This window comes from Theileria orientalis, chromosome 4, assembly GCF_000740895.1.
Source record: "Theileria orientalis strain Shintoku DNA, chromosome 4, complete genome".
NCBI lineage: Eukaryota > Apicomplexa > Aconoidasida > Piroplasmida > Theileriidae > Theileria > Theileria orientalis.
In genome coordinates, this window is record NC_025263.1 from 1,300,622 (window position 1) to 1,317,655 (window position 17,034).

At 42.3% G+C, this 17,034-nt stretch overlaps 9 protein-coding genes across 9 annotated transcripts; 4 read left to right on the plus strand and 5 right to left on the minus strand.

Annotated features, from left to right (window-relative positions):
• Positions 1–10: 10 nt before the first annotated feature.
• On the plus strand, positions 11–4,650 carry TOT_040000585 (transcription modulator; the record flags this gene model as incomplete). The annotated part of the gene is made up of 12 exons (XM_009694221.1): positions 11–180; positions 333–421; positions 490–596; positions 676–819; positions 874–1,050; positions 1,139–1,330; positions 1,447–1,664; positions 1,891–2,181; positions 2,216–2,432; positions 2,758–3,578; positions 3,845–4,088; positions 4,267–4,650. The coding sequence occupies 12 exons, from the start codon at positions 11–13 to the stop codon at positions 4,648–4,650; spliced, it is 3,054 nt and encodes a 1,017-aa protein (XP_009692516.1).
• A 208-nt stretch (positions 4,651–4,858) lies between these two features.
• On the plus strand, positions 4,859–6,190 carry TOT_040000586 (conserved hypothetical protein; the record flags this gene model as incomplete). The annotated part of the gene is made up of 1 exon (XM_009694222.1): positions 4,859–6,190. One exon carries the CDS (start codon positions 4,859–4,861, stop codon positions 6,188–6,190), a length of 1,332 nt encoding a protein of 443 aa, XP_009692517.1.
• A 2-nt stretch (positions 6,191–6,192) lies between these two features.
• Positions 6,193–6,336, minus strand: TOT_040000587 (hypothetical protein; the record flags this gene model as incomplete). The annotated part of the gene is made up of 1 exon (XM_009694223.1): positions 6,193–6,336. The coding sequence occupies one exon, from the start codon at positions 6,334–6,336 to the stop codon at positions 6,193–6,195; it is 144 nt and encodes a 47-aa protein (XP_009692518.1).
• Positions 6,337–6,411: 75 nt separating this feature from the next.
• On the plus strand, positions 6,412–7,167 carry TOT_040000588 (40S ribosomal protein S9; the record flags this gene model as incomplete). The annotated part of the gene is made up of 3 exons (XM_009694224.1): positions 6,412–6,474; positions 6,557–6,710; positions 6,830–7,167. The coding sequence occupies 3 exons, from the start codon at positions 6,412–6,414 to the stop codon at positions 7,165–7,167; spliced, it is 555 nt and encodes a 184-aa protein (XP_009692519.1).
• Positions 7,168–7,480: 313 nt separating this feature from the next.
• On the plus strand, positions 7,481–8,092 carry TOT_040000589 (conserved hypothetical protein; the record flags this gene model as incomplete). The annotated part of the gene is made up of 3 exons (XM_009694225.1): positions 7,481–7,613; positions 7,730–7,929; positions 7,991–8,092. The coding sequence occupies 3 exons, from the start codon at positions 7,481–7,483 to the stop codon at positions 8,090–8,092; spliced, it is 435 nt and encodes a 144-aa protein (XP_009692520.1).
• Positions 8,093–8,430: 338 nt separating this feature from the next.
• TOT_040000590 (conserved hypothetical protein) lies at positions 8,431–9,518 on the minus strand (the record flags this gene model as incomplete). The annotated part of the gene is made up of 3 exons (XM_009694226.1): positions 8,431–8,817; positions 8,889–9,125; positions 9,165–9,518. 3 exons carry the CDS (start codon positions 9,516–9,518, stop codon positions 8,431–8,433), a joined length of 978 nt encoding a protein of 325 aa, XP_009692521.1.
• A 208-nt stretch (positions 9,519–9,726) lies between these two features.
• On the minus strand, positions 9,727–11,830 carry TOT_040000591 (uncharacterized protein; the record flags this gene model as incomplete). Its single annotated transcript, XM_009694227.1, has 4 exons — positions 9,727–9,824; positions 9,856–11,007; positions 11,098–11,643; positions 11,761–11,830. The coding sequence occupies 4 exons, from the start codon at positions 11,828–11,830 to the stop codon at positions 9,727–9,729; spliced, it is 1,866 nt and encodes a 621-aa protein (XP_009692522.1).
• Positions 11,831–12,347: 517 nt separating this feature from the next.
• TOT_040000592 (conserved hypothetical protein) lies at positions 12,348–13,052 on the minus strand (the record flags this gene model as incomplete). The annotated part of the gene is made up of 1 exon (XM_009694228.1): positions 12,348–13,052. One exon carries the CDS (start codon positions 13,050–13,052, stop codon positions 12,348–12,350), a length of 705 nt encoding a protein of 234 aa, XP_009692523.1.
• A 319-nt stretch (positions 13,053–13,371) lies between these two features.
• TOT_040000593 (cell surface/extracellular protein) lies at positions 13,372–16,966 on the minus strand (the record flags this gene model as incomplete). Its single annotated transcript, XM_009694229.1, has 5 exons — positions 13,372–13,498; positions 13,616–13,659; positions 13,748–13,854; positions 13,967–16,711; positions 16,915–16,966. The coding sequence occupies 5 exons, from the start codon at positions 16,964–16,966 to the stop codon at positions 13,372–13,374; spliced, it is 3,075 nt and encodes a 1,024-aa protein (XP_009692524.1).
• Between the last annotated feature and the right edge of the window lie 68 nt (positions 16,967–17,034).

Below are 17,034 nucleotides of genomic sequence, written 5' to 3' on the forward strand. Positions count from 1 at the left end.
TATTGTAAAAATGGCAGATGCCAAAAGATCGGTGAATATAAATTTTGAGGAGGTTTCTTTGAAATTAAAAAAATTATTCGAAGTCTTTAAAAAGCACCAACATGACAAACTCGATGTTATTTTTGTGTGCACAGGAAAATCGCAGACCGATGCTAATTCGACTTCTTCTGAAATGCTCCAGTAAATACTTATAATTATTGATTAAATATTACTTGGAATCCAGTTAATTAGTTTAAATTTTGGCACAGTTTAACCTAATATATAATATATGGTTGTTATGTCGTAAATAAAGCCTGTGTAATTTAATTTAAACATGTTAACGTGTGTTTCAGGCTATGGTTGACAGGATTTCAATTCCCTGAAACACTATTCGCCTTCAGTTCAGACGGAACGTGGTATGTACTCACATCTCCCAAAAAAGGTACAACAAACCCAGTTATTTAGACATATTCAGTTTAATTAAGTAGAGAAAATATAAAAAATAATTAGGGCAATACTTGGAGCCGGTTTCAAAGCACTATGAAAAGGTTAAATTCTTCCGAAGACAACCAGGTCAAACTGACGAAGAATCACTAAAAAAAATATTCGAAAACTACGTCGTAGGTTCATAGATAAGTAGTAAGAGCATAGAAAATATAAGTTGGTTCACTTGGGTCAAATAAAAAATGTGTGTAGGACTGTGTAGTCGGATACTTAAACCATCCAAAGCCAATGGGAGACTTTTCAGACTTCTGCTTCGATTTTGTGAAGAATATGAAGAAGAAGGACGTGACAGTGGACATAACGAGTGTTATGGCAGTGAGAACGAAGATAGAACTGGTAAGTGAAAAAGATAAAAACATAGTGAAAGCGAAATTACAAAACGACGTTTAGGAAGTCCAGAAGCAATCGTCACAACTAGCATGTAGCGTGATGAAGAGCCTGCTGATAAACCAAATTGAAGAGGTCTTGGACTCGGAGTCTAAGAGAACGCACGCAAGCCTAGTGTCGAGCGTGTTGGACGTGCAGAGTGACGCTAAATTCGTGGAGAAGATGCAAAAGAAGTTTTCAGTAAGTTATTAGGAGTAAACACGTGAAAGAGAGTAGATAAAATAGCTGCGACTAGGCAAATTATAAGTAATAAACATCCGATTTGTAGATGAACCCGTCCGATATGGAAGTGATTTACAGTAACGTACAAAGTGGAAACAACTATGTGTTGTCAATTGGAGTTAAGCCGACGGAAGATAACCTGTCCCACGACCCAGGAAGCATAATAGTGTCAGTGTGTTCGAAGTACAACGAGCTGTGCGCGTGCGTCACAAGAACACTGATACTGGACGGAACACAGGTAAAGAGCAACAGACAAATAGTGAACACATGATTAAATAGTACTACATCAGTGAATATAAAGATAAAAATAACGTTAACAGTAACTATACCAAACCAGTAATAACAATTCTGTAGTACATGAAAGAAGTGTATAAGTTCGTGCTTAAAGTATTTGAATACGCACTCACAGTACTGAAAGTGGGAAGTACATTTGAGTCAGTATACACGAGCGTATACGAGTACGTGGCGAAAGAAAGAACAGGTTATGAGCAGAACATGGTAAAGAGCATAGGACACACTATAGGAATAGAGTTCAAGGACGCACAGTTTATACTGACAGCAGATAATAAGAAGTAAGTTGAACTCCAGGATTTTAGTGAACATTTAAAGGATGGTAGTTAAATATAAATGAGTGTTAAGTGTGTATGGTATAGGTAGTTAGGCTTCCAGTAGTTAGGCGCAAGAAGTATAAGTTGGAATTACTAGTGGTATATAAACATTAAAGTTAGCATATTATGGGTAAATAAAGAAACATTAGAGATAGCATAGCTAGTGATAAACATTAATGATATCGCGTAGCGTAATCGAAAATGACATGGTATTCCACCTGAGTATCGGATTCCTGGAGTTCAAAGATGATAAGAGGTTCGCAGTATGGGTGGGAGACACAGTACACGTCTCAGAATCAGGAAGTGAAGTGATGACATCACTGATGAGCAAGGGCTTGGAGAACATATCATACGAGCTGGAGGAGGAAGAGGAGGTGAAGAAGGAAGAAGAAGAAGAGGAGGACGAAGAGGATGGTAAAAAGAGGCCAGTAGTGTCGTCACAGATACTAAGGGACGCAGATACAGTGATACTGAAGGACAGGTGAGGATTGGTAGTAGTGAAAGCTGTGATGTAGGCTGAGAAACAGAGGAGGAGTAAGCAAGGAGGAAATGGAAACACTGCTAAAACATCAGAAAAAGTTAAGAGACCAGAAGATAGAGGAAATAACAAAGAGAGTTAAAGATGGAACAGGATTAGCAGGAGATTCGAAGCAGAAGCAAGTAGTGAAGATGGATAAAATAAAAGTATTCCAAAATCCAGACTCTTTTTCAAACGAAATGGCACCAAACAAGGTAATTATTATATAAAAAAAATAGATATTAGTAAATAAGATATTGGTAAATGAGAACATAGTATAATGATAAGATAGTATAATAGTTAACATAGTAGTGCTAAATACGATATAAGTAAATGATAACATAGTATAATTGATAACATAGTATAATAGTTAACGTAGTAGTGCTAAATAAGATATAAGTAAATAAGAACATAGTATAATTGATAACATAGTATAATTGATAAGATAATAGTGGTAAATAAGATATTGGTAAATAAAACAGTAGTAAACGAGATAGTAGACAAAACAATAGTATAAACAAGAGTAAATATATGATGTAGATATTTGTCGACTGGAGAAATGAAGTGGTGATGCTGCCATTTAACGGATATCACCTACCATTCAGCGTCATGATAATAAAAAACGTGACGTGTAACCCGGAGGAAAACAATAACGTGTACACACTGAGAATTAACTTCCAAGTACCAGGATCACACACATTTAGCGGAAGGAATGAAATGAACCCACTGCCAGACCTGCAGCAAGAAAACTCAATATTTATAAAAGAAGTGCTGTATAAGTCGAAGGACATCAAGCACCTGCAGAGCGTGTTCAAGAGCCTGAAGGAGCTGATAAAGCAGATGAAGCAGAGAGAAAACGATGACATGGGACTGACGTTAGCAGACCAGGAAAAGTTAAACCTGAATAAAACAGGAAAGAGAATAGTGCTGAAAGACCTGATGATAAGACCATCAATACACGGCTCAAGAAGAGTGCTGGGATTTTTAGAGGCACACCACAACGGACTGAGGTACCTGGTCAACTCGAGAGACAGAGTGGACAACGTGGACATATCGTACGCGAACGTACGCCACGCAATATTCCAGCCGTGCCAAAGAGAGCTTATAGTGCTGCTGCACTTCCACCTTAAGTCGCCAATACTAGTAGGGAAGAAGAAGACGCTCGACGTGCAGTTCTACTCGGAAGTAGGAACGCAGATCGATGACCTGGACAACAGAAGAGGAAGGTCGTACAATGACCCGGATGAAACGCTAGAGGAAATGAGAGAAAGGGAGCTGAAGAGGAAGTTTAACACGGACTTTAAGATGTTCGTCTCGCAGCTGAAGGAGCTGTCGTCAGTGAAGATAGACCTGCCAATAAGGTAAGTATGAGTAGAGTAGTGTTGTTACTGGTACTGTTAGTATTACACATGCTATTCTTGGTATTGGTATTAGCGATACCAGTAGGGTTGCTGTTAGTATTACTAGTATGGCTATTTTTACTGGTACTGCTATATTGGTGCTATTGCTAGTATTAGTAGTGGTAGCACTGGTGATACTAGTAGCATGGTTGTTACTACCATTACAAGCACGAGCAACTAACAAAAATAATAAAAACAATTAACAAAAATAACAAAAATGACTCTAGGGAACTCATGTTCACAGGAGTGCCGCTGAAATCAAACGTGGAGATTCTGCCAACAGTAAACTGTCTGGTGCACCTGGTGGAGTGGCCACCCTTTGTGCTGGCACTGAACGATATAGAAATAGTGTCGCTGGAACGCGTGCAGCACGGACTGAGGAACTTTGACATCGTCTTCGTAAACAAAGACTACTCGAAGCCAGTGAAGAGAATAGACCTGGTGCCAGTGGAGTACCTTGACACAATAAAGGTAACAGTAGTTGATAGATGGTAGTTATTAGTAGATGGTTATTAATGACAAGTATTAGTAAAAGGTAGATGGTAGTTATTAGTAGATGGTTATTGGTAGATGATAGGTGCTAGTTGGTATTAGTGGCAGTAGATGCTAGTTATTAGTGGATGGTAGTTAGTGCTGAAAAAATATATAGAAATGGCTGAACGAGTTGGATATAGTATGGTACGAAGGAAAGAATAACCTGCAATGGACGAACATCCTGAAAACGATACTGGAGGATGTGGAAGCATTTGTTGAAAATGGAGGATTTGACGGATTCTTAGGAGAAGGAGACGAAGAAGAAGAGGAGGAAGAAGAGGAAGATGACGATGAAGACTTCGAAGAAGAGGAGGACGAGGAAGAAGAAGATAGCGAAGAAGACTACAGTGAGTCATTAGCAGACGAGGACGAAGAAGACGAAGAAGAAGAGGAAGATAGTGAAGATGAAGGGCTGTCATGGGATGAATTGGAAGAAAGAGCAAAGAAGGCAGACTCGAATAGAGTCTACGACGAAAGAAAACCAAAGCGTCGCAAATAAAGTTAATTTTTGGAAATTAAGTGAAAAATAAATAAAAATAATATAATAGAAATAAATGTGTAAGTAATAGTAAGTATATGAATACATAGTTGAGGTAAAAGATAATAAAAAGGAGATGATAATGGTGTGATGGTGATGGAATGTGTGGATAAAGTAAAAGGGATATTTATGGTAAAAATGGAATAAAACATAAGGAAGGCAGCGGTAAATGGAGTTAAAATTAGAATCATATGGATTCGCAGACGATAGAGTACTGAGGTACCTGAACGGAGCAATAATAAAGGAAACACCAGTACAGCATTACTTTACACTAAAAAATACAAGACAAAATGAAATAAAAAAGGAAGGAGAAGAAGAAAAGGTGGAAGTAGATGATAAGTTCATATCGGAATTGGATAGAGTAAACTGCAGCAACTGGAACCTGCCAGCCTCGACAATATGCATGGCCTCAACAATGTCGATGCAGAAGGAGTTCCCACTGGAGTGGGACGAGTCGAAGGTGGATCAAATCAACGGATACAACACGCTGACGAAGATAAAGGGCATATTCGACAGCCTGGAAAACAAGAAGCTCCAGCTGTCACACACAGTGAACAGGCAGGAAAGCAAGACGCTCAAGTACTCAATATTCAACAGAAACGAGAAGCTGGAGGAGCTGTCGGAGAAGTCGGCGCAGATGGCGGAGAAGCTGATGAAGAGCCTGAGCCTGCAGCTCAAGTACCTGGAGATAATAAAGGAGATCAAGAAGGAGTTCAAGGTGCTAGCGAGTCACAGGAACCCAGTGGACCTGAGCACGCTGGACGTGGACTACCCGACGTCCTTCTCAATCAACGTGCTGTTCTACGACGTGGCGTACCACGTGGTTAAGACGGGGCTGTTCAACTACAACATTTTCACGCAGTTCGAGGAGAGGGAGGTGACCAAGTACGACATGGAGTGGAACGAGCAGGAGAACGTGTGGGAGCTGTGGGAAGGGCACGGCGCATCGCCGTTCTCGCCGCAGATGGGACTTATCTCGTACTACGAGGGCGAGGAGCTGCTGACGAGGCTCACGTTCCCGCAGAGCATATCGCAGTTCGTCGAGGAAAACTACATGCTCTCGATCAACGGGAGTGAGGCGCCGCTGTACACGGACACGACGAACAAGATCATGTATCACCTGAGGAGGGCAAGGGCCTGCCTGATCGACAGGTTCATATACTGTGTGCTGTGCCAGTACTGCTACTCGAGCGTGAAGCTGGGCAGGTACTTTTTGAAAATAGGAGACTCCAGAGTGTTCATCAAGTACATAACCTCGGAGACGCTGTATTTGGTGTGCGAAGGAGTGGACGTGGAGGTGTCGTACAGGCCTGGAGGCAGCGAGGAGGCGGGAGAGCCGATGTGGAAGCTGCTAGTCGCGAAACTGCGAGATCTGCACGTGCAAAACTGGAAGAGGCAGAGGTTCATGCTAAGCAACAAGGTGGACAACCTGCTGGGAGAATTCCTAAAATACACAATTAAGCTGATAAGATACAAAAACAGGCTCAATAACGGTGGGTAAAATTAATTATATGTGATATTTATAAGCATTAGTTTTGGTTTGTCCAGGGTGTGTATGAACAGTGGGAGAGCATGAGCCCCTTCAGGAGATAGGACGGTATTGGGTGTACCATCCTGGAAGATTGGGCCCCACCTGAAAATATTCATATTATATCGAAAATTGAAAAAATTGTCAACTTAATATCAACTATTCATAATATTTGATCATTTAAAGTAAAGAAAATGGTTGGAAGCTATAGGACCTACAGCAGGACATCAAGGAATCCCAAGAGGCCCTTTGAAAAGGTAGGATTAGTGAATAGACAGATAAGATAGAAAAACAGAAACTTCGCTATGGGCAATTTGGCATATATTAATCTTTATGTAGGATCGTCTCGACCAAGAGTTGAAATTAATCGGTGAATACGGTTTAAAGAACAAGCGCGAGGTGTGGAGGGTACAATACGTGCTTTCCAAAATTAGATCCGTTGCACGTTATCTGCTGACTCTTGACCCAAAAGATAATAAAAGAGTATTTCAAGGTAAGATGATATGTAATCAAGGTTAACTAACAAGTGATGCCACCAGTCACTAATTTATACAACTACTCACGGTAAAAATGTGATTTGCATGTATTTAACATTAATAATTTGAATAATAGGCGACGCTCTGTTGAGGCGTATGGTCAGATACGGACTTATGAGCGAGAATGAAAGGAAACTCGATTTTGTCCTCGGGCTGACCCTATCGAAGCTGATGGAGAGGAGACTGCAAACAAAAGTGTTCAAGCTTGGACTAGCAAAATCAATACATCACGCAAGATGTTTAATCAGACAACGCCACATATGCGTCCACAAGCAGCTGGTGGACATTCCATCCTTCCTAGTGAGAGTGGACTCTGAGAAGCATATAGATCTCGCACTCACGTCACCCTACAGCTCAGGAAGACCAGGAAGAGTACGCAGGAAGACGGAAAGGTCTAAGAAGTCCGAAGAATAAGGGACGATAATATAGTTAAGTGTATATACACAGATAAAGTAGCATATTTGAGTATATTTGCATAAGTTGGGGCAGTTGGAGTTAACGCACCCATGAGCTTTGCGGAAAACAGCGATTGGGGTTGGGTTTAGTGATTTTAAGCAGAAAAAAGCCTTGAACAAAGTAAAAATTTCTATTTTTGCTGCCCCATACAGTCAAATGATTGAGAAGCAAATTTGGAAAGTAACTAATTGTTATATTAAGTTTGTTGTCTTAGTAAAAGTAAATAAAATAAAATTGTTCTGAAAAGAATCGATTTGAGGAACAAAATAAGATGGCAAGAAGAAGTAATGTGTTAGAAAATGTGCGTAACGCAAGAAATGCGCCATTCCAGAGAGGAAACCAGAGAAACAGAACGAGAAATAGAAACGCAATGTCAAACAGAAATGAAAACACTAGAAGGCCACGTAAGTAGTCCAAATGACGCATAGTTAAAGCTAGTAAACGTAATGATATTGAACACCTAGAGTAAATAAATATAAAGTCCCGAAGAGTCGTTAAATTAAACTGATGCCCACTGTAGTGAGACGAAGCTTTAAGCAAAGAAATAAATCGGGAAACTTGCAAAGAAAAACAGTATCTAACTCGAACGATAACGCACCGGGAAACAATAGAAACAGGACCAGAAGGAACAGAAGGCTGTATACCTCCAGAAGGTTCAACAACTTTAAGACTAAGCAGAATTTTAAGAAGAACAAGGAGGCAAAAACGGCAGACCAAATGGTAAGCAACGTGTAACTATTAGTTATATAAAATTTACGCATCAGTGTAACAACCTGTGTAGGACATGGAGCTTGACAACTACATGGGAGGCGAACATACTAAGGCAAAGTTGGACTCCGATCTGACGAAGTACTTCCAAGAAGGTGCGAACGAAAAGGCCTAAACTTTAAACACTAGTAAAAATAGTATACAATATATGTACACACCAACACTGTGTTTACGTAGCGATACCACATACGTAACTCTAGTACATTGTCATAACGTGTAATTGGGGCCTGTACGTTATAAGTGATTTTGTATCAGCCTATGAAAAGTTATTAACAGTAACTGAGTTAAAATTGGTTTGGCATGTGTGCGTTGTGAGTTACAGTAACTGAGAGTAGTGAGTACTGAATTGATTAAAAGGCAAATTATAAGTGAGTTGAGTAACTGAGAGTAGTGAATACTGAATTGATAAAAAGGCAAATTAGAACGTGATTAGATCCCTGAGTGAATGCGAACTTAATCGAAGTAGTTCTTGTGAATTAGAATGTTGCCCTGTGAGTCCTTAACGTAAACAGCCTTAAACTTATTCCGTAAATCGCGATTTAGTAAAGCACCCTCAACGGAAATGAGATATTCCTTTAAACGGTCATCAAGGGAGGAAACGATCCTTAAAAATTCATTGAGAATGTTATTGGCAGTGACCAATAGAAGAGGTAAAGGCAACGAAAGAGACCTAGACCAATAAGAGTAAACAGTGCGATTCCAGAAAAATTTAGAACGAATGAGAAGTAAGAATAAGTCAACGATGACGTCCTTGCCAATGTTAATGCCATAAAGTAGACTTAAAGTGACAATTAGACGCCGTAAACGATCATTTGAGCACAACTGGGAGACCAACATGGTCTAAAGGTAATATAATAGGTGTTAGCAAGGTAGTAAATAACTGAGAAGGCGAATAAATAAATACCAAGTACCTCAAATGAAGCGTAGCGGTACAACTCATTCAAGTCCCGTATGTCATGCTTGGGATAGAGAATTTTAATGATGTTAGGCCTGCTCCGATAAAGACTGTTGAGCACGGGCAGCGATATGTATTCACACTTGCTGTTGACGGGACGCATTAAAACAGTCCCACTGGGAACGCTGGATAAAACGGAACATTTTAGCCGATTGAACTCGTCGGAAACCCTGTAGTCCCAGACTTTATTGGTCTAAAAAAGAATGAGATTCCACGAGGCGGACGCACGTACCGTAGAGGTGTGTTCTTTCCCGTCTACACCTTTAGAAGGGCTCTGGAGAGATTTTAAGCCTTTTATACATGGTACAATTAGTTCTTTTAAGAACAGAGCCTGCTGCTCCAGGCAAAAGCGCTTGAGTGTGTCAGCTTGTGACTTGGAGCAGTTTTTGGGGCAACCGTGACAAAATTTCGGCGATTTGAGCCTAGAAGCTGGCAAATCTGAAAGCTCGCGGATGAGAGCGTCGATTTTCTCGCCTTCGACAGAGGTAAAATTCCATTTGGGTCCAGTGTGCGGAGATAGAATCGCGCACTGGACGCTGAAAAAAAATGCGATACACAGGAGAAATGGTAGTGAACATATATGCATAAATGACAAGGTAAATTATCTACTGGGCTTCACTCCAAAGGCCGTCATCTAAATCTGCAACTGAGTAAGTCTCGCCCTCTTGGGAGTGCTCGACGCCAGTAGCCTCACTGAAAGTCCCGTCGTTTCCGTAACCTGATTCCACATCCGGAACCCTCGGCTTCCTAATAAAGTTGTCAGTTTGGTTTAATTAAATTTTAAGTAGTTGGCCTTACTTCCTGTAGTAGGCGTAGCCTCCGCCTGCTCCTAGCATCAGAAGACCTAGAATTATTCCGCCCGCAATCGTGGCGCCACTTCTACTGAATCCCTCTAAAAAAATGTGTTAAACGTTAAAAGGAACCTTTTTTGGTGGATTCTTCCTTGCGGCTCTTTTGGTGTGATGACTCGTGCTTGGTGTAGTCGCCAGCTAAGTATAAATGAGTTTTAGAATGAGGCATACCCGGCGGCTCTTGTTGTGGGTTTTGGAAGTGTGTAGCCGGGCCAGGTACTTCTAAATGAAATAAATAGGGAGGTAAAGTACCTTCGTCGTGTTCACCAGTGTGTTCATGGTCTGCCCCCTCAGGATATTCATCCTGGTCGCCGCCTATTTCTGCATCTTCGTCAACATGGGCATGATGCTCGCCAATGGTGGCCTCGTGTTCTTTTGGAACCGCGTGTTCTTCATGAGATAGTTCCTCAGGGCTTTGCTCCTCGTGGGTCTCAGCTGCGGACCCCTCATCTTCGACCTGTTCGGCGTCACCTTCGGGTTCATGGAATTCTGAGGGTTCTTCATCTACGGACTCCGGGGACTCTTCTTCGTCTGCATATTGATCAGGTTCTGAGGGCTCTGGTTCGGCCTCTCCTTCGGCCTCTGCTTCATCGGGATGGGCATCCTCCATCTCCTCACCAGATTCTTCCGCAGGTGATTCCTCGGGCTCGTCGGTGGTCTCTTCTGGCTCGTTGGTGATTTCCTCTGGAGTGTGGCTCTCTACTTCCTCAACACCCTCGCCAGATTCGTGGTCTTCGCCTTCACCTGGGTTCTCGGGACTTTGGTCCTCTTCGCCTTCAACAGTAATCTGGTCACCTTCAGTGGCCTCATCTCCCTTGGAGGAGGAATCGTCCTCAGCAGGCGTAGTTCCTTCCTCGTGATCGACGTGCAGATCTGAAGTTAACTGATTAACTGTGCTGGACTCACCTGGTCTTTTGAAGTGACTAATATCAGTGCAAGCGCCCATACACTCCTCCTGAGGCTGCTCTACGTTGACGAACTGCTCCTTGCAGGTCTTCCCTGACTTTCCGTTGGTCCCGACTGTCTGCTCCTCAACCGTGACGACGTCCATCAGCTTCTTAAACTTGGTACCAGGACCGCACTTGACGTTGCAGGGTGACCAGTCGGACCAGATGGGTCTGCAGACTGCATCCTTAGGGATGGTGTCACAAACTTCAGTCATTAAATTTCCCACTTTTCTAATGATCTCGTCCCAATTGGTCTTGAAGAAGGCCGGGCAGTCAACTAAAGAAATATTACAAGTGGTATATGAGGTGCGAAGAGGTTGGTAACTATGGGTTATATTATTTGAGTATTAAGGGTAAGTGTGCTAACCTTTCTTAACGGGACAGCCTACCACTGATCTGCACTCGAAGTCAATTGCTTTCTTGACGCCAACCACTAACAAGGTTACCCCGTCGTCACGCAACAGTGCAGAAGCCTGAGACGTTACGCCGGGTTGAGTTGACCCACCATCAGTGATTAAGATGATGGCCTTGGGGGCAGTTTTCCTGGTTCCGAAGCGTAAAACGCTGTTCCTGATGTACTCCATGGCCTGGCCAGTGTAAGTCAATCCGATCGCAGGCTTGCTCTTGCTAAGCATGTCGACAATCTTCAGCGCCTCCCTCTCGTTTTTGGAACCAGGATCCATGAAGGAAATGAGCAACCTGGTGGAAGTGGAAAATGTAACAAGAGATATGTGGGCGTAGTTTGGACCAATGTTTATGGAGCGAATTAGAGACTTGAGGAAAATGATCAGTTTGTCCCACTCCTCCTGGTTAATACTGGATGACTCGTCAACCAACAAGGTCAAGTCCAGTTCACGCCTACAATGGCCACTGTGTTTGCCGAGACCAGTGGGATATAACCTGCTATCATCGTCTGAAAAATAGTCATGAGAAGTTTAAATAGAAAAGATAAAGCTGCCAGAGTGCATAGATTCTACCAAGTATACTGAGTGAGCTAAATAGTGGTTTTGTGACTAGTAGAGCATCTTACGTTTCTGAGATTGACATAAATTCAGGCCAAATATCATATATGCAGTGAAAAGTATGGATAATCGTCTCATTCTTATATCGTTTAATGAATATTATCCTTAATAAATTAATAGAAAAATCAACAAATTATTCACAATTATACAAATAATATGTAGAGAAACTAAGTGTGTATAATTAAGAAATATTAATTATCGAATTAATATTATTGATTTATTAAAATTCGACTCATGTCCAATTATAAGAACTCATTAGTGATCGGCTACTGTAAACATACTCGAAGATGAACTTTGAGTCTAAAGGAAATAACATAAAATATATCTCCAATGAATTGAGAAGAATAAGGTTATTTATTGAGTAATAGGAAACAGTTATAAGTTACATACATATGTTTCTTTGTATGTGTGTACTATCGATTATACGTAGATGTACACTGATGCATAAGTAAATGTATATTCACAAACATATAGGTGTGTATATGTATCTATTATGTAAATTTGTGCACTTATGTGTGAGTTTAAAGTAGAAATAAATGTACACATCTGTAAATATCAGGCATAATTGAGGTTTAATACATAAAATTAAGCCAATTTACAGAGATTCTGACAGTTCACTGAGAGCATGTACCAGCAGTGAATGCTCAGTCACAGACCCGGTGAAATTGAGGTAGCTGTGCCCATTGGGAAAACCTGGGAGCATGCCTGAAGTTAAATTGAGACCTGGTACAAGAGTTGGGTAGAGCTTTACCGAGAAATTCCCATTGTTGTTGGTGACCTCGACGCTGCACCCGTCCAGGCCCTCGAAGGTCACCGGGCTCTCGGAGTTCGTTTTCAAGACTTGGTTTAACTTCTTCAGAGTGTCTAGCGGCAGAAGCGACGAGATTCTAGAGTTTTTGTTGAACGCGTTGGAACCATCCTTGAGTCGGGTCATCCCGGTCAAGAGGAGGCTGTCCAGGCCAGTGAGCTCGTCCTTCTTCAGCTTAAGCGTCAGACACACCTCTGGAGAGAATATGGTGAAGGTGGGAGGACCCAGGCTCACCTTCTCGTTGTCCGCGTAAACCTTCCTTGTGCAGGTGGCTTCGCTCTTATAGTTGGCCAATTTCTTGCTCTGCTGCTCCTCGGAGCCTTTAAATTTGTTTTTCAGCTCATTTGACTCTGTAGATTCTGAGTTGAGGGTGGAAAAGAATATTTTCAATGGAATCCTCAGGTACCTGAACCCATTGCTAGGCAGTGAGTTTTTGAAAGGGGTGTTAAGTCCACTAGGCAGGACCCGTTTAGTTAAACCTAAAAACCTCATTTAAATAATAAAAAGTAATATTGGCGGTTAGATTATCAATGTTGTGTAACAGGATTATGGGAACCTGCGCACTCTAAATATTTAACCCGAAGCACATTAACGACAACTACATTAGATTAGAATTTTAAAAATTAAATCTAAAACCGATTTGGAATAAATACACCACACTGTGTGCTTAATTAAATCAGTGACATAGGCCACTTAAATCTCAACTTCATTTTGGATTACAAATTTCAAGCTGCATTTAAATTTACGCAAGTTCCTTGAGTAATACTCTCGCTGCATTCGTTGGTTATGGTTGTACTGCATTCAAAGTGTGTTAAGCCCATATGCCGTCCTCCATGTTGGAAACTTGGTAGTTCTCAGAGGGTTCGACGTCGTCGCCGTCCCCAGCGTTCATGAACTCCTGATCGCTCGGGTCGAAAAGGTGTGGCGTAGGTTCCTTCCTACAGTTAAGCATTAGTTGGAGTAGATAAGTGTACACTAAATACTGTTAATAAGCTGAACGCCTTATCTAGTTGGTGTGTTGAAACTTACTCTCGCAAAAAGATATATGAAAATACCGATATGGAAAGTGCCGATAGGAATATAACGATAGCCACGGCAGCTGTAAAATTATATGAATTGTTAAAAGAATGGACTGATAATTAGTATCCTTTGACTACTATAACTACTCGATAAAAGTACTGGCTAACTGTATGGCTAGGCCACCTACCGAATTTTCTGACGTGTTCATTCTCAAAGAATCTTTTAAACTTCATTTTGGTTGTAGATATAGCAGTTTCTGCTTGTTTAGCGACATCTAAAGAATTAGTTAATATGTGGTATATAGATTTTTCAAACCGTTAACGGTCTGTTAAGATAGCTAGCTGGTAGAATATAATTGCTAATGTGGTGGATAAATGGCATCTTACCTCTAAGCTCAGTTGTATGATGAGGGCGACTGTCATTTGGTTTTTTGTACTTGGGCACGTGCTTTTTAATGGTCTCCTGGGCGTTATCCCTGCCGGGTTCGCCCCTCCGGTCAGTGTTCGTGTCCATGTCCCTGGTCTGAACAGTGTTGGTGGCAGCGTCTGACATGTTCACGGTGTTAGTCGCGGCATCTCTCGTGTTCAGGGTGTTGGTCGCCGCGTCCGCCATGTTGACTGTGTTCGTACCGAAGTCCCTGGTGCGAGGTGCACGTTCCTCCGCGTCTTCTGCAACATCGGCCTCATCTTCCCTGCGTTCAGTCTGCGAATCTTGATCTCTCATCGTCTTCTCGTTGCCCCTTATGTGGTTCGTGGGCTTGTTCGATTCCCGCTCTTTCTCAAGCTCCTTTTCGCGCTCGCGCTCCTCGCTTTCCTCAAACTGCTTCTCCTCCTCTTCGTCCAATACCTTCTCCACCACGACTTCCTTGTGGTCCTTTCCGCTGATTAGATGGAACGGAACTCTGCCGGTTCCATCAAATCCAGCCAGATTGGTTAAATCTGTGCCACCGTCATCAGAGTCGTCTCTTTCCTCGCTGTGACTGGTAGGCTCAGAGCTGGGCTGAGGATGACTGTCGTGATGGTGGCTTGGTTGAGGGTGGCTGGGCTCGGGGTGGTGAGTAGGTTGAGGATGAGAGGGTTCAGGGTGGCTGGGTTGAGGGTGAGTGTGTTCAGTCTCGACAGGAGTGTGCCTAGTTGGGGTGTGAGGATGGTGGTGTGTATCATGGTGTTGCTGGTTATTGCGTCTTAGTTCACGGCGTGCCTCAATCTCTTTTAAAACCTCATTTATTCTATCGCTGGCCTTCTGGTGGCTGACGCCAGCGTACCTGGTTTCTTTAATCGGGTTTGGCATTTCTTCCCTGGTAAAACTGGGTCTCTCGTCAGTGGGAGGGCTGGGAGCTCGTGGAGTCTCCCTGGGGGATGGAGGATTAACAGGTCCCTGTCTGGGCGTTTGTGGAATTGGAGGCGGTACTCCAGATGGAGTCTCCTCCCTGGGCGTGTGTCTGCGTGTGTCCTCTTCCATTGGTATGGCCTCCAATGAGTCGCCTAGCTCGTCAACATCTTGGTCCTCATCGGGCTCTTCGGCCTTTGGCCCTTGTTCGCGTGGTTCCTCCCGATGAACTTGCTTCTGTCGGTACTGCACGGTTCTCATGGACCCTACCAACTCGCCATCAGGAGAATCACCTGACCCTCGCTCGTCGGATCTTGACTCAGAACCGCGTGAATCGGATGTTTCCTCGGTTCTGGTTTCCTTTGGATATGTTGGATGATGGTTGATGTTCACGAGGTGGTCAGTACAGGGGAAAGTATTGCACCTCTCATACTTTTCGCTCACCTTCCGGTACTGCTCCTCACAACTGAGCCCCTTTATACCGTCCTCTCCAACTGTGGCCTCTGCCACAGTGGTGAAACTCAACAATTTGGCCTTCATAATTCCGCCGCCGCACCTGGCGCTACATTCTGAGAAATCAGACCAGTTCTCGAGACAGGTAGCATTTCTGCCAGTGTCTCTACACATGGAAATTACCAGTTTTTGCAGGTAGTCAATGATCGACTCCCACTTCGAGTGGAAGAAGTAGTTGCATTCGCCTTCAGGAGAACAACCGACAAGTTTGCGGCACTCAGCCTCGTTGAAATTGCCGACGCCGAAAACGTAAAGGTCAACTCCGTTGAAACGTTGTATGAGCGACTCCCTGTGAGCCTTTTCAGGATCCTTGGAACCGCCGTCGGTCAAAAGAAGAACTATTTTGTTCTTTTTTGCCAGAGGAGCCTTGCTTTCAGTCAATTCCAACACAAATTCTCCCTGCTTGTCAAGGACCTTCTCCCTTGCAAACTGCAGAGCTTCACCGGTGTAGGTGGTCCCGTGAGTCCTAGGAGCAGCAAACATGTCATCAATGGCACTTCCGATACTGTTTAAATTCAATTTATCGATAGTCTCAGAGTCCATCACGAGCTTAGGAGTGCGTGAGTACTGAATAATTGAAAGTTTGTTGTACGAGTTGACCTGGGCGACAGCACTGGTGATCAATAAGACAAAGTCCTTAACCTTGGTGTTCCAGTTATAGGTGGATATACTCCCTGACTCATCAACAATTAGCACGAACTCGTGAGGAGTCTTCGTGCATTTTTCAAGAACTTCCCTGCTCTGCCTGCTTAAAAAATTAGCAAAGTTGGCAGAAACGTTAAACTCCCTCTCTCTAGGCTGATAAGCTCCCGTAAACCTCTGCTCGGGCTTTTTAGTTAAAAGCTCTTCCAAATAACTGGCCTTGTGCTCTGAAATTTTGGGCTCTGAAACCTCAGAATGAGGGGAATAAGTAGCTTCAGTAAACTCATTGGCGCTGTCATCCTCGGTGTGTTTTACATCTTCAGCGGGTTTTAAATCTTCAGTGTGCTTTACTTCCTCATCAGGTCGTACATCCTCGGCGGATTTTAGATCCTCGGCAGGTTTTGCATCCTCAGGAGGTTGTGCATCCTCAGTAGATTTGTCAGCCTCGGTGACATTGGTAACTGTAGATGTCGTGCCTAGAATGGGTGCAGAAGAAGCCTTAATTTCCTCCGATCCAGGTAAATGTACATTACCAAAAGTGTGTAGACGATTTTTTAAACTACTAAGAAGACTAGGATTAAAAGTTGAATGAGTTGTAGTAGATTCAGATTGAGAGGAAGGAGTTGTTGCTAAAGTTTGAGAAAATGCTAAAAAATTATTAATTTGGTTGAAAAAGTTAAATGTGTAAGCAAATAAGTTAATAATGAAAGTAACTGTGTAGTGAATATAATAAAATGTACCTTTACTTTTAAAAATTAAATTTAGGAAAATTAAAAAGCATATTTTGCTATAATAAACTGCCATTTTAAAAATAAATAGATATAAATTATCTAAAATAAACTGAATAAACCTTTAAAGATTGTATCATAATACCGAGTATATGGTAACAGATACTTGGCCATAATAAAACATTAATATATATATGTGTATACACACATGTGTTAAAACAATAGGGCTCAGATGGCCAGAT